The sequence below is a fragment of the Cavia porcellus genome, unplaced genomic scaffold, assembly GCF_034190915.1.
Source record: "Cavia porcellus strain 051 isolate PalLab524CR breed Dunkin Hartley unplaced genomic scaffold, mCavPor4.1 scaffold_5, whole genome shotgun sequence".
Lineage (NCBI taxonomy): Eukaryota > Metazoa > Chordata > Mammalia > Rodentia > Caviidae > Cavia > Cavia porcellus.
The window spans coordinates 22,522,127-22,538,308 of NW_026947488.1; the positions used below are offsets into that span (position 1 = coordinate 22,522,127).

Sequence of the window (16,182 nt, forward strand, 5' to 3'; positions counted from 1 at the left end):
TGGTCTATTTGTGAAGTTTTTCAAACTCAAGTGTGGGGTCTTCTGTGTGTGCCTAGTCTGGCATCCAGCATCCAAGCACTTGTATCCTCTTTAAAGACACCAACAAACTTCTGCATGTGAAAAGAACAAATCTATATTCTGTGGCTGTGCAACCGCAGAGGTTATCTATGGCTCTTTGCCCAATATAAAAAATGAGAATCATCAGGGCTTCACCTGTTTTGTTGTTATAAGATGAGGTATTGTACTTCTGCACTACAAGCTAATTGAGAAAAACAAGAGGGGTTAGTGGAGAGGCAGGACAAACCAGTGCACTTCAAGAATGGAACAGAGTACGAGTAGGTGCCCTTGTTACATGTATGAGGTGTGATAAAAAATTACACAGTGAATGTGTAAATTTTTAAAAGTTTTTTTTATTACAGTAAAAGACACATTGACATTAATTCCTCTCAAATACTCTCCCTTGCTTTGAACACATTTATCCTTATGTTCTTGCCGCCTTCTGATGCAGTTCTTATGTTCTCTCTCATGTCTTTAGTTGCTCTGTTGTGGCTACCTTGATGTCCTGAATCGATTCAAAACACTTATCTTTCACGAGCTCTTTGACTTTGAGGAAAAGCCAGAAGTTTCACAGTGCCAGATTCAGTGAACTAGGTAGATGAGGACATACCATAATATTTTTACAAGCCTGCCTTTCCATTATATGGGATTCTGCAGTTGCATTCACCACATTTTCAATCATACCTTGTAAACACACTCATGAAAGAGGACTCTCCCCCTACATTCAAAATGCAGCACTCTGAAAAAGGAGATTGACGAGGATGTTAGAAAATGGAGAGATAGCCCATGCTCTTGGGAAGGAAGAAGGAATAGTGAAAATGGCCATACATCCAAAACTGTTATATGGATGCAATGCAGTCCCAATCAAAATTCCAATAGCATATCTCACAGAGAAAAAATCCTAAAATTCATCTGGAACCAGAAGAGACCTAGATTAGCAAAGGTAATTCTGGGCAACAAAGACAAGACAGGAGGCATCACAATCCCTGTCTTCAAATTATACTATAAAGCTACAGTGATAAAAACAGTGGGGTGCTGGAAAATAAACAAAGACCCAAAGATCAGTGGAACAGACTAGAAGATACATAAATAACTCCAGACACACTAAGCGACCTTATCTTTGACAAAAGTGCCAAACACATTCACTGAAAGAAAGATAGCCTTATAATAAATGGTGCTAGAAAAACTGGCTACACTTGCCAAAGATTAAAACTAGACCTATATCTTTCATCGTGTACCAAGCTAAAATCAGAATGGATCAAAGATCTTAATATAAAACAGAAACATTAAATCTTCTGGAAGATAGAATAGGTAAAACTCTTGAAGACATTGCTGTAGGCAAAGACTTTATGAACCAAAACCCCAAATGCATAGGAACTATCACAAAGAATCAGCCACTGGGATCTCACCCTTGAAAAGCTTTTGCACAGCAAGAGAAATCACCAACAGAGTGAAGAGATAACTCACACATAGGAGAAAATGTTTGCCAGCGATTACTATCAAAAACATATAAAGAACTCAAAAAAATCAATCCTCTCAAATTTAAAGATCCAATGCAAAAATGGGCAAGTGACATGAATACACACTTCTCAGATGAAGAAATACAAATCGCAAATAAATATGTGAAAAAATGTTCAACATCACTGGACATTTGAGAAGTGCAAATTAAAACAGCATTGAGATTCCACCTCATCCCCAGAAAGAATGACAATGAAATGATAATAACCAAGAAGTCAAGCACTAACAGATGCTGGAGGGGCCGTGGAGAAAAAAGAACCCTTCTCCACTGTTGGTGGGAATGCAGGCTGGTGCAACCACTGAAAATCAGTGTAGAGATTCCTCAAAAAACTAGGACTAGAGGTCCCATCCGACCCAGCTACTCCCTTTCTGTTATGGATTAAGAACTGGTGGTCAGCCTAACGCCAGCTGGATTACATCAATATGACTCTGAGCGTAGATGCTCCACCTGAGGAAAGTTGCCAGCATAATAGAGAGGTAGAGAGGGAGAAGGAGGGCGTTAGTGCATTGTGGCATTGTGGATTCTTCTATGTGTTGCTGTTTGAGCCATTTGGTTCTCCTGGAGAAACTCTGGTCCTCACATCAAGCATTGCTTCCTGGCTCTGGAGGGGAAGATGAGTGCCGCTTGCTCTCCAGGACCAAGCAGCGGCTGGCTTTCTGGCAGATACTCGATTGTGATTGTCGTCGAAGGAGCTCAGGGCCTCTGTGTCGTTGAGGATGGCTGTGGTGCCCTTCAGGGGCACCACAACGTCTTTATTGTGAGTGTGACTTCTCGGTTCCAGCATAGAACACTCATCCCACCAGCACAGCTCCTTCACCCCCTGGCATGGACTTTCTGGCTTCCACCTCTGACCTTTGGGCCTTCTCAGCATGGATTCGTAAAAGAGACCGGCATGAGTCCTTCTTATGGGCTCTGGAGCTCCAGTTGGACTCGTGAGAGGCATTGTCATGAGCTCTGGGTTTTCGTCTGGACTCACGTGGGACATTGCTGTGGGATTTAGGCCCTTGACTAAATATTCTGTCTTTAGTGCTGCAGATAGATTTCCTGCAGTTTCTTGTGTTAACTCTGGATGACCATCATAAACAATATTATAAATTCCATGTCCTGATTCTAATTGTTCTCTGCACAAACCTTGACTACAACACCTTCTGAGTATCTTGCCAAAAGAATTTAAAAACATTATACCACAGTGAAATATGTGCACCCATGCTTATAGTAGCAGAATTTATAACAGCCAGATCTTGGAAACAATCTAAATGCCCACTGACTGAGGAATAGAAAAGATGTGGTATTTTTCTACAATGGAGTATTACCCAGCCACGAAGAAGGGTATACTGGAGATTTTTATAGGTAAATGGATGCAACGAGATCATATTCATTAGTGAAATAAGTAAGACACATGTGTAAACACTGTATTGTCACAGTGCGAGCCTTTGAAAGGAACGTGTGTGTGTGGTTTATGAATATGTCTACATATAAAAAAAAAGTTAAGGCAGTTATCCTACTGATTTCTCTGAATTCACTGAAGAGAAAGATTTGCGCCGGTATTGTTTAGACAATTGAATGCAGAGGTCTTGTGCTCTGGGTGAATGATTTGAGGATGACAATGTACAATGTATGTGTCATTTTTGCCTCTTGATTGATGAGCATTGAAATTATTTTTCTTGTTTTTCTAAATAAAATGGATTTGGAGGGAAAAAAAGAGGACTTCCAGAATGCTTCAGAAAGTAGCAAAAATTATGGAATGTGTGTTTGAAGTGAGGGAGATTAACGACAATGTGTCTTTCCCAGCAATCATGTTTTAAATGATCCCTATGTATTTTAATCACATATGCTATTGTTAGGCCTCATGTAGTTTCAAAAGGAGTATGTGGCAAATGAAGGCGACTTTTTCTTCCCTTCCCAAGCACTTGTCATGTTTTTAGCATCTCCCAGTCTAGAGAGACATCAGCCTTATGTCTAAGACTCGAGAGCTCCCTCTGCTTCAATGGCCGCCGGGAGAGTCCACTATGGTGAAGGCATGGACCTACCCTCTGTCATCCTGAGCACTCTTTCCGCAAATTCAAGTCATCCTAGTTCAACTGAGCTCACAGCAATAAACACAGTCACACTGGCAGGTGTTATTAAAAGGAATTTAATAATTTTAATTAAAAACTCTTAACAGCGAATTCCATCACAGTCCTTGGCAGCTGGAAGCAACTCCAGGGGAATGTGTCCCTTTGGGATGTGGCCCAAGTCTGTCCTGGACATGAGGTCCACCCCTGCCACTTGGCAGGAGCTCCCTGGAAGTTACTTCAATACAATATCAAAGATCCATGAGGATTTTTTAAAAAAAGTTTTAAATATATTAGACTCTCTTGATTGCCATTTTTACACAAAGCTGCTGATACAGTATACAGAGTTTTAACTTTTTTTTTTCACATAAAATACATTTTTCTTAAGTGTTCTCTGTACATCAGTGGCTTCTGGTCTGGTGAGTTATTGCGGGGACTGGAGGTCTGCAGACTTTCCTAGGTGTGCAGAGCCAGGCCCCGCATCGTGGCACTTGCGATGCCCATGGGAAGAACCCCTCTGGTCAAAAAGGGATTTCTGGGGAGGAGAGGGATAAAGCTTCTGGCAAGGGAAGTCACTTCTGCAGAGCTGTCTACTGATCACAAGACCCATTGCTTTTCTGTGTGCTGGGGGAGGGGAAGCTGTCCCAGGCTACAAATAACAAAGGTTACATACAGTGCTTCAGTGACACTTGTAAGGAGCCCCTTTCTGCGAAGTATTCCTGTGTCTTGCTCTGGGAGACCAGCTTGGAGAGGGAGCCCGGGATCAGTGTCTGACATCAAGAACCAAGAATCTCATGTTACTACAAAGCTAGTACACTGGTGGACCAAGACAGGGGCCACACCGATTAACCTTGAAGCCAATAGATCCATTGAAATTGATCAAACAGTGCAGAGCTGCATACCTGATGGAAAACTATATTTCAAAGTTTTCAGCTGACCTGGGTCTAGAGTTCAGATTCCCTGAGCTACTGGCCAGAAACTCACAATCTAACGATAGCCATGAATTTCCAATGGTTTGAGGCATAAGATGGAAACAACAGCCAGATCTCACACTGAGCAATATGGCACCTACTTTGGAAGTGGCCTCCAAAATCTGCCAGGAATTGCCACCAGGCTAGGTCACAGCAGGAGCTGAGAATCTGGTCAACCTTACCAGGCTTCTCCCAGATCCTTGATCCACACCTACCACGGAAAGAGGCTGATTTGTGGGGAAGGACTTAATGTTAAAAGGAGCAGCTGTTTTCTCCCCTAATATCCCTTGATGTGTAGGGAGTGCAGTAAGGGTAATAGATAAGCAAAAATGAGCAAAAGACAATAGAGATGTATCTGGCAACAAATGGCAGATTACTTAACTCTTCTACATGCAGACCTCAGACTGCTATTATACTGTCCCTCAAGATACTGCCCTGCAGGCAGCTATCCCTGAAGGTTCCAGATGGACCTGGGATGGTGTCTGCCTGGAACCCAAGATCTAGCACCTGCACTTCATGGCAAATGTTATCCAAGGGTGGTCATGAAGCTGTTTCCTAGAGAAAGGAATTCACACACTTAAGAATTCCAGGAACTGAAAAAGTGCTTTGCTCAGATGAACTGGGCAAGGCTGCAAATGCCCATGGTCCTCAAGGGGTGAAAACTGGAAAGAGGGGTTCTCACTGGGTCCTGTTCCTTTTTTATCTAACATAGTGCTTGGTGTGTCACAGCTACTCAGTAAATTATCAGTGAATAAATAGATGACCCTGACCTTGGAATTTCATTGGAACTTCTCTAACTTATCCCTCAATATTCAGGGAAGGCTCCCCAAGGACCTGAAATCCTACCAGGGAGCACTTATCCCTGATGAAAAATATGAACTTAAAAACCTGGCGGTCACCTCCATCTGAGGCCATTTCCTGGGAGAGGGATCAGGTAGGGATCAGCAGGGATTCCCAGCTCTCGGAGTGGAGAGTAAAGGCCCAGAAGTCAGGAAGAAGAGGGAAAGAAGGAGTGGCCTGGAGGCCTGCCTTGTTTTTGGTCCTTTTCCTCAGGGAATATTGTCTCTTGAGAGCATGTGGCTGCCCTCGGCACTTCCCACCTTGTAGCTGAAGTCAGCTCCAGGGGCATTTCAGCACCACTCAGGTCTGAAGACTTTTAAAGCCAAACCACACATGTTATGGAGCATCTATGCTTCACCTATAGGCTGAGATGATGGAGCACCCACCCCAGGCCCAGGGATGCATCTGGTACCACATATACCTGTATTTCGCTTCCTGTACTGTCTCTCCACTGAGTTGGGGTGGAGGTGGCCTGGTGCTGGGAGACCACCTGTGACCCCAACAGCCACCATCTTATTCTCTGGACTAGCTGCCCTACTCCTAGTAAAGCATCAGCCAGGCTCCTTAAGGTCCTGCTTCCTCTGGAGTATGGGGGACACAGAAGGCCACAATAGGGGACTGAGGCTGCCAAATGGCAGACCCTATTACTATGGCTGTGGCATAAGTAAGACTCTTCCTGTTCAAGCCCGCCCTATTCCAAGTGCCATTCAGGGAGAATTTCCCATAGGCTCAAGAAGATGCAGGTTAAAGGACACCCAGATCTGTTCTCCACCTCAGAATCTGGACCTAAGGGGCCCTTCAGAACTCTAAGGAGGTAGTTTTAGAACAAATTAAAGGTGCACAGATCAGGGAACAAACCTGCAGCTTTTAAGTTGCTCATGATACAATACAACAGTGAGGTGGCAGGGGTTCACCCTCCCCAGTATCAGGGAGACTGGGGCTGTGAACTAGAGGGTTGGGGTGAGACCTACCTCCAGCCCTGCCATTACTCTCCTTGTTGCAGTATGGGGTGCTGGCTGTGGGCACTCTGGATTCGCAGCCTTGTAGTGTCATAACACCAGCAGGAGCAGGCTGGAAGCCCTGAGGGCAGGCAGGACTAAAAGAGCAAGCTTGTCTCCCCAAGTTTTCCAGAAAAGGCAAAGCTGAGCTTGGGATTCGGAGCATTAACTCTGCACACATGACTGACAAGAGATACAGTAGGTGCAAGGAATGGGGCACAGGTGGCCCCAACTGCTCACTGGGATGGCTCAGACTGGGATGGCTCAGACTGAGGAGGGCTGGCTGAAATGGATTGGATCAAAACAGCCTTTTCTTGCCAAGACTGGTCAGGGCACCTGGCTATGTCATTGCCAACCACTGCTGTTCTCAGATGTGAACTCTCCTTTCTCCCAGGAAAAAGACTCTAGCAAAAGCTCCTCACTGAGCTTCACTTTTTTCCAACACCAGCCAAAAGAACCTGGTGTGACACTTCTGGGAGAAGGCAAATTTAGTTTCCTTCCACCTGCAGTTTACTAGCTAAAAGAATGGTTTTACCAAAGGAAGTTTTGGAAAGACTGATTTTGCTGCACCCCTCTCCTGCCTCGATATTTTCTGGCCCTTCAGTGGTTCACACAGCTTCGGCCTTCTGATGTGAGACAGAAAAGCAGTTCTCAGCAAAGCTGCAGGGCCAGGCCTTGCATGTCGCATCTAACTCACACAGATTGCTGGCTCCTTTGAACACAGAGAGGATCTCTTGTCCTTGCCAGGTGTGGATGGTGGTGGATGATGTGACTCTAAGTAGGACTGTGGGTCTCCCCTGTTTAAATGGCATGGCAGTGGTGCTGAGATTTCTTCACCTCAATCCCTTTGGGAACAGCCCATACAGTTTAGTCTGACCTGCTTCCCATGAGCCCAAGTGTGTCATCCTTACATGTGTGCAATGATTGTGAGAGAGAATATGTGTGGGTGGTGGTGATGGTGATGGTGGTGGTGGTGGTGGTGGTGGTGGTGTGTGTGTGTGTGTGTGTGTGTGTGTGTGTGTGAGACATGGAAGTACTGATCCCAGGAAGCCTTTACCATAATAGAACTGGGATGCCAAGCTGAACTCCCCAAATTGGGCAGCAGAATGAGTGGGGGTCACTAGGTTTCTGATGGCAGACAATGCAGCAGGAAGCAGAACCAAGGGAAGTGGGGCTGCATGGACAGCTGGGTGTGAGGTGGGTCAGTGTTCCTCTGGAAAGCAGAGCCCACCTCTCCCAGCTGCCCTCTGATGCCTCCCCAGCTAGAGCTGTCAGACTAGCCCAGATTCCAGGGACCCCTCCCCGAGGCATCTCTCTCCTCCACACGAGGAGACTAGGAGATGCGGCAGCAGCCATGGACTTTCTCCTCCATCTCCTCTATGGGGGCTTTGAACTTTAAGAGTGGGGGATCCCCACTAGTGACTGTGTAATACACCGAGGTCCCGTTGCTGCTGTAGGGTGAAGTTCTGCCCCCAATCAAGGGTGCCTTGCCTTCATTGCTGCTCTCCCCTGACCTGGCCATGCTGCTGCCCAGGTGGGTGCTCAGGAAGGGGTGGCTGAGCAGCTTGGCTGCAGCCCGCTGTCGCTTCAGCTCCAGCAGCGTTTGGGGGCTCTGCTCCTTGAAGCCACTCCACGGTGGGGTGGTGTCAGCCACGACAGGGCTGCTGTAGGCCATGCTGTAGTCAGGCACCTCGTGCACCTTCCAGACATCCCCGTTGGACAGTGCATACTGGTAGGCGCTGACCGGAGCCCGGAGGCCATTCTCAATGGGCCCATCCAGTTCGCCCCGTGAGATCTTGGTAGAAAACTCTGACAGCAGCACGGGCTTCTCCAGTCTGGGGTTCTGAGGGCAAGAAGGACAACATCAGCAGCTGGCTTGAGGATCTGCACCTACCTGCACCTCTTCCCGGGGCAGGAGTAGACCTGTCCTATGCCCATTTCCTCTACCCGGGTGATGGGGCCTGTGTGTTCCTCTGGGGTTTCACCAATCTTTGTTTTCTGGTAAAGCTGGCCGGCCTCTGTCCTCGTTCCAGGGACTGGACCATGACCCCATGGCTGGTTAATCAATATATTTTATTACAGTGATTGGTCCAGGAAGTACTTAACTGAAATTGGTTCAGTGAACTCAATTCTAAGACTTTTGCTAGAACCCCTGGGAAGGAGAAGTTTCTGTGAGACCTGTAGAAGGTAAGAATGGTGTAAACTGGGGCTGGAGAGATACCAGGTCAAAGGCGCTTTTTCTGCTCCCCCATCAAGAAAGACTAGTGAAAGAGACTGCCCCTATGATGTGTTTTGATGCCTTGGATCCATCTGGGCTCAGACTTTTCCATTTATGTAAGCCAAGAAATTGCTTGTTGTCTAACTCAATTATACTTAGGTTTCTGGCCACTTATAAGTGGTTTATAAACCTTCCTCTCTATTCCCAGCATATCTCCTCCTTTCATGACAAAGATTCTTACACAGGGACCCTTTATGCACAATAATTCTTGGACAACAAGTGCTTGAAAAGCAACTGCTGCCTAGCAACTATAAAATAAAAGGTAGGTACATTTGACAATACAAACCACAGCAAAAAATCATCTACACAAAGTCAGACACATTTTAAAAAACTAGAAAAAAATTTACAATAAAAAAGATCTCAAAGGGGCTAGTTTTCCAAATACAAAGAGCTCTTAAAAGTCAGTTTTAAAAAGCCTAACTACCAGAAAGAAAAAACAAATAACACTAACTTACAACTCACTGCAAAGTGTATAGATATACATAGCATATAAACATTGGAAAAATATTCAACCTTACTAATAATATTAATTCATAACATCAAAATCAAAATATAACTTTTGCCTATCACATTGACACACATTTTATAAGTTTATATGAGTGCAACTACACGACATTCTGAAAAAGACAAAACTATGGAGACAGCAGCAAGCCAGTGATTACCAGGTTTGGGAAGGATGACTAGGAGGAATACTAGGAATTGTAGGACAGTGAAAATACTCTACATACACCAGAGCACACACAGGCAGAGCACACAGGGAAGGGGTAACTGCGCACGTGAGGATCTCCTTAAGTATCGCAGTTAGTTACAGATCAACAAGAAAAAGATACCTCGATAAAAAAGGACCATAGTGTTACTTCAGAGAAGGGATAATTCAAGGACCAATAAGCACATGAAAAGGAGTTCTACAGCATACATCATCAAGGGGATGGAAGTTTAAAATGTGAGCTGCCACAGTGACCCAACAAGGATGGCTCAAGTTAAAAGGATTCATTACACCAAGAATGGCAAAAAACAAAACAAAACAAAAAAATATTCTTACACTGCTTGTGGGAAAGTAGATAGGTACGATCACTTTATTTCTATTTATTTGTTTATTCATTTTTGTTTTTTAAAACAGGTTCTCCCCTGTATTCCAGGATGGCCTTAAACTCCTGATGTAGCCCAGCCTGGCTACAAATTCACAATGATTTTCCTGCTTCAGTCTCCAGCGTGCTGGGATTACAGGTATGTACCAAAATCCCTGGCTCTAGGTACAACCACTTTGGAAAATTCTTAGTGCCGTCTACCAAACCTAAAGATGCATACTCCATCCTGCATTCCCAAAAATATGCACATGGTAGTAGCTTTATTCATGATACCTAAAAACTAGAAATAATCCACATGTCCACCAATAGGAGGATGGATAGGTAAACTGTAATTCTATCATCTCTCAATATGCACAGGGAATGGGTTCCAGGACTCCCTGTGGAAACTAAAATCTTTAGATGCTCAAGTGTCTTACTTAAATGATGTAATATTTGTAAATAACCTATACACACTCTCTCATATACTTTAAATCATCTCTAAATTATTTATAATATCTAATATATAAATGCTGTGTAAATACTATGCTATATTGTTTAGGGGATAATGATGAGAAAAAAGTCTGCATGTTAATTATAGGCACAGTTAAAAACAATATTTTCTTTTCTTTTCTTTTTTTTTTGTGTCTTTTTCCTTTTTATCAGTACCGGGGATCGAACTCACGACTGCCTGCTTGCAAGGCAAGCACTTACGCCGCTGAGCTAAATCCCCAGCCCCAAAAACAATATTTTCAATCTGAAATTGATTGAATCTGCAGATGTGAACTCACAATTATGGAGGACCATCTTCAAACAACAGAACTCCACAGAGCAGTGAAAAAGAATCAACTATTGCTATATGCCACGACATGGACGACTCTCACAGACATAAAATAAGCTAGACACAAAGACATCCTCCTGCTCAGACCTGTTCACATATATACATATATGTACACAAAACTGGCCTTCAGTGGTGGCCTGGAGTGGGAATATAAGAGCCTTATAGGGTGACAAAAACACTATGCATTCATCTAATTATGCATATTTATAAAAGTCCATTGATAAATGCACTTCCGATTTATGTACTGTTATGGCTTTTATCTAGGTGTCCCCCTAAAACCTCATTCACTCATAGGTGGAGCTTTTCACAGGTGGCTGAATCTAGGGTGTGTGAATATGGATTAAGGGTGTGATTAACTAAATTAGTCCAGAGATTGGTCTGGCATAGTTCTGGGTGTGGATAAAGGGAAGGCCCACCCTGGAGGTGGGTGACAACACCCAAAAGGCTTGTAGCCTGGATGGAATAAAAGGGAAAGGGCTGCCTGCTGCCTGCTGCCTTGTCCCTGCCCTGCCATGGACTGTGTTTCCTCTGTGAGACCCCTCTGTCAGGCCTCCCTGCCTTGGAGCCAACAAACCAGGACTGAAATCTCTTCAAACTCTGAGCTGAACCAAGCCTTTCCTCCTTTAACTTTCAGTGCCAGATATTTTGTCTCAGTAACAAGAAAAGTAACTAAGACAGGTAACACACCACACAGAAGATGTGCCTGAATCACAAAGAATAAATAAGTAAACCATACTTGGGAGGATTCTGAGATATGTTTTCATCCACAGGTCTTTCCTCCCTACCTCTCAAGCTGAGGGATGAAAGAACAAAGCTTTTCCGCAAACCCTCTCCATACCAGGCTGCTTTGGCTCTGATGGGCAGGCTCCTAACAGGCACATATACTCTTGCAGATGAGACAGCCTGTGAGTGACCTCCCTGTGCCCACTGGGAAGCAGGGGCCCACTACAGGCCTTTAGGGCAGCTAATCATCTTATTTAAGCAATAGCCTCTAGAATATCTTTATCTGTTCATCTTGTTCATCTGTGAGGAGAGAACCAGGTAGAGCTTGCCTCTCCCCTTTTCTTGTTGGTAATTCTCTGGCTCTAAACTTTTTCTCCCCATCCAGTAAGAAAGCACCTGTGTGTGAACCTGATTGTGTTGAAACTGAGCTCAAACATCTCCCTCAAAAGTTTGTGTTCACCTAGAACCTCTGAATGTGACTATTTGAAACTAGGTTCTTTGCATATGTAATTAGTTGAATTATGATAAGGTCCTATTGGATGAGGAAAACTCCATCCATTGGTCTCCTTATTAAAACAAGAAAAACAGACACAGATGCAAGAAGAATGCCTTTGAAGACAGGGGCAGAGATTGAATTCATGCTGACAAAAGCCAAGAACACCTGAACCACCACCCTATGTCACAATAGCCACAGGAAATAAATATGCACCCTCTCAGAAAAATACTGCAAAGCCCGGACCTCTGCAGGCTACTCCTGCACAGGCTTATCAGAGGTCCTCCCAACAGCCCACTCAGTGTTTCAGCAAATGTCTTCCAATTAGATGTAGTCTGATAAACATCATTCTCATATTTTGCTTTATTTCCTGCAAAATATTTTAATGTCCTTAGCTCTTGGGGTAACTGCCTTCTTGAACCTCTCTTCTGGGAAGCCCAGAACCCACATCTGATGGGAGGCACGTGACAGCCACTCTGTCAATTATGAGATGCGCCCTTACCTTGCATGTGAAAGCTCCTGGCTTTGACTCTGACATGCCCCAAAGTCACCTCATTAACTACACTAGCTACCACCATCGGACACAGCCAGCTGCCAGGGCCAGCTACTTCCCTCAGAAGGTTCTCAGATGAGAAGCCAAAACCAGGGTGCACCCTGTCCTCCTCCCAACTCAGCAGCTGACACTGGACCAGGGCATGAGGTCACTCACTGGGTCCTTATTCTCTTGGTCTGTCCTGGTCTCCCTGATGTCCCCGTTGTAGGTCGCAGTGCGCTGGTCCTCGGCTGCACTCCGCTGCTGCCACAGGATGGCCTCCCCCTCATACTCCTTCCTGTAGAGGTTGGTCCTGTCCGACAGGCTGGCTCGACGTACCACCTTCCTGAGGGGACAGAGAGGGTGCTGGAAGCCTGTGCCCAGGTACCAGAGCAGGTACAGGCAGGGGGACCCATGGATGCTCTGCCCCTGACTCACCCACGGCTGCCTGCACTGGATGTCCTCCGGCTCAGGGACGACTTGTGCCTCAGCTGTGACTTCATGATCACATCATGCTTGTGTTTGAGCTCCAGCAGTAGGACCTTGAACTCCTCCTCCTCACACAGGTCTGAGGGACAGAGAAGTCAGTAGTGGGGATAGGGCATGGGGCTGTGACCAGAGGGTGTGTCACCCCAACCCTCTGGAAGCTTTAAGACTCTTTGGAGGTACACAGGGTGGGGGAAAACACAAGTCTTATTTCCTGGCTGCAAGTACATCGTTACAGGAGTGAGAGGATAGAAAATCCAGATTCCATGCAGTTACAACACCCAAGGTTCCCAGCTAGGACCAAGGGACTTATGTTTCTCTTTGACAGTTTCTGGGAGAATCATCAATTCTCAGGAACAAGACATACAGGGAGAAGAGTGGGAGGGAAAAGGAGGAGAAGTAGAATTAAGATGTGTTATGTACACATACAACTCCCGATGAATACAATCATTATATACTGCAAACATGTACTAGCAAAAGTTAAAAATAAATAAATGCAAAGTCTAAAGTGAAATAAGTGGGTACCCCATCTAGGTAGCCTAAGCAAGAAATTATGCAGAGGTTGAGAAATCTCACAAGCCCACCATCCAATCTACCTACTCTCTTCATTCATCTATCCACTTATTTGCTGATCTGGTCATTCATCCATAGGCTCATCCTCTGCCCACCAATCCAATTATCTATCCTCCCTTCATCCATCTATTATCCATCCATCATATCTACTCATCTACTCCATCCATCCATCTGTCATTATCCATTCATTCATCCATCTGTGCACTAATCTACCACCCATCAATTTATTCATTCATTCAACTCTCTATATACCAGTCCATCACTACCCAGCCATACATTCATTTACTTATCCCTTCACCTATCAAAAGACTGATGAGTGTATATACTAGGTATGGTGCTGGACCTACCTATTGGCATCTCATCCATGGATGTCCTGGCACTGAGACTAGCCCCATGGGACACCAACAGCTCTGCCATCTGCATCTGAAACACAAGAAGTCCATGTTTTCTCAGCTAGCATTCAGAACGCCTAGGAGGTTGATACAGTGCCCAAATCCCATCAGTTGTTTATTTGTTTTGTTTTGTTTTGAATGCTAGGGATTGAACCAAGAGCTGCTTGGCAAATACTCTATTGCTAAGCCATATCCCCAGACCCAACAAGTTTATTGTGCTGTTTCACTCTGTTTAGAGATAAGATCCTTACTGTGTTGTCCAGGCTGGCGTTGAACTCATTGCCCTCCTGCCTCAGCTTTCAGGGTAGCTGGGATTATAGACATGAACAACTGGACTTGGCCTCAAGGCCTCTTAGAATGTGAACTAAAGAATAGTGGGCCAAAACTGATTCCCAGGGAGTATTTTACACCCTCAAGCCATGGAAGAATTCTGGAAGATGTAATGGGCTTGACACCACCAGGTTGCCTTGTGGGTGCCGCGGGCGCTAAGAAGAAGGAGTTGGCTGTGATTCCAGAGCTGTTAGGTGTCTAAGGAAGGGAACTGTGTAAGCTTTAATTATATATAGGAAACAAATGGAGAAACTTCTCAAAGCAGAAATGCTGGGAAACTTCTAATTTGGCAAATTTGATAATCATACCTTTAAGAAACAACTAAACATTTTTGCATATCTCCCAAGCCTTTTCATATCTCACAAGCTCGCTATAGTCAATATCTTAAGTGAGTTTTATGTTCTTTTGAACCAACTACCAGCCCAAGGGTTTGGTGACAGCAATTTCATCCCACGCTAGCCTCTCTTGCAGGTCCATAGCTGTGAACTACCTGTCCCCAGAAGGCAGCAGCATGTAGGGGCTCCCAGCCATCCCAGTCTTTCACATCTACACGCACTCCATGGTCCAGGAGGAGCTCAGCTGCCCGCAGGTATCCATTGGCTCCGGCTATATGTAGCTGGAACAGAGGAAGCAAGTGAGCATTTCCTAGGGGGCCTGGCCCCACACTTGGAGGCAAGATATCCTTCACCCCTAGCCACATCCCAGAGTGCCCTTGTGGTCAGCAGAATGAAAGATAGTGAGATGGAAACACCAGCTGAGTTGCAGGGAATTACTAAGTCAAATATCAACCTGGAAGGCAGAGAGGTGAGCTCTTCTCCCCTGTGGTTCCCCTACTGTATGCTGAGCTCTGGGGAAGGGGTTCCAGATGTCTCATATGGTGGTCTAAAAGTATGTTTACAAATTATTTTACCATCTTTCCTTGAAAGGTGGAGCTTGATGCTCTCCGCTTCAATAGAGACCAAACTGAGTGACTGACTTCTAACAAACGAGAGTGTAAAGTCTGTGATTTCCAAAGCTGCTTCTACATATGCTCTAAGCTGCTAAACTGCGTAGTCAGGGCTTAACCTAATGATCCTCCTGCCTCATCCTCCCAGAAGGCTGGAATTACAGGCATATGTAATTCCACACCCAGCTTTCTGACTCCATTCTTTAAGTTGAGTTGAAAAGTGATCCAAGTAGGGACCCAGAAAACAGAAATGGGCATGAAGATCAGAGCTCAGGAGCCAGGAGGAGATAGCCCTGTTATTATACCTGGGCCATATGATCAGGCCTGGGGACAGTAAAGAGAATGGAACTGCCGTGCCCTATATGCTAAACTTGAGGCCTGGGACTGCTGGCCAGCATAGAGCCTAAGCCTAAGGTAGCACTCAGCTTCAAAGGGTGGGCTTCTAAGCTCACTATGTTCTTGTCTTCAGTATAGAGGCTCCAGAAGCAGATGCTGCCCTGTACTGAGTAGTAGTATGCTAAGAAAACCTAGAAGGCAATGGCCAAGACATTTCCCCAAGTCACCGACACGGGCTTAAAGGTGAGTAGAGTTAACCAGGCAGATTGGAGGCGTAAGAAGCCTCCGCTGTTCTGTCTTTAAGATCCAATAAAGTATGTGGTACGAAGGAAGTGCTTTCATATCCCTATATGTTAACTGGATGGATGGATGGATGGATGGATGGATGGATGGATGGATTCTGAAGTCAGGGAACTCAGGGAAAAGACTGCTGAAGCAGTATTAAGAAGAGATGAAGAGGAAAGGCAGTAGGGGTGGGGGAAGGCACACCAGGCAGGGGAAAGCACATTCTAAGCCAGATGGCATGGGTGAGGAGATAAATAGTGGCACCAGTCCTTGAGGGATGACATCATTGGAGGATGGGGAAATAACATCCAAAATGGGCATGATCCTGGAAATGGAACAGATAGGTGACAGAGCCAAGCCTCCCATCCAGGGGTCCTAATTCCCAGCCCCAGGTGAGAGCTGCCAGGGTCCCCAAAAGATTGAACCTTACTCTGCTAACCTACCACATTGCAGGGGGGGCCCAG

General features: G+C 45.2%; 1 protein-coding gene across 3 annotated transcripts in view; it reads right to left on the reverse strand.

Moving 5' to 3' along the window:
* Nucleotides 1-3,694: 3,694 nt before the first annotated feature.
* Ppp1r16b (protein phosphatase 1 regulatory subunit 16B) overlaps nucleotides 3,695-16,182 on the reverse strand; it is a 92,764-nt gene continuing 80,276 nt past the window's right edge. For 2 of the 3 annotated variants that reach the window (XM_003467654.5, XM_063248354.1), the window contains exons 7-11: nucleotides 14,642-14,767; nucleotides 13,777-13,852; nucleotides 12,809-12,938; nucleotides 12,548-12,716; nucleotides 3,695-8,282 (exon numbers count right to left, since the gene is read on the reverse strand). In XM_003467654.5, coding sequence (XP_003467702.1) covers nucleotides 7,773-8,282; nucleotides 12,548-12,716; nucleotides 12,809-12,938; nucleotides 13,777-13,852; nucleotides 14,642-14,767 — 1,011 coding nt within the window. In that variant the 3' untranslated portion in view covers nucleotides 3,695-7,772. The remainder of the gene's footprint in view (nucleotides 8,283-12,547; nucleotides 12,717-12,808; nucleotides 12,939-13,776; nucleotides 13,853-14,641; nucleotides 14,768-16,182) is intronic. The other variant, XM_005002770.4, reaches the window with a different exon arrangement.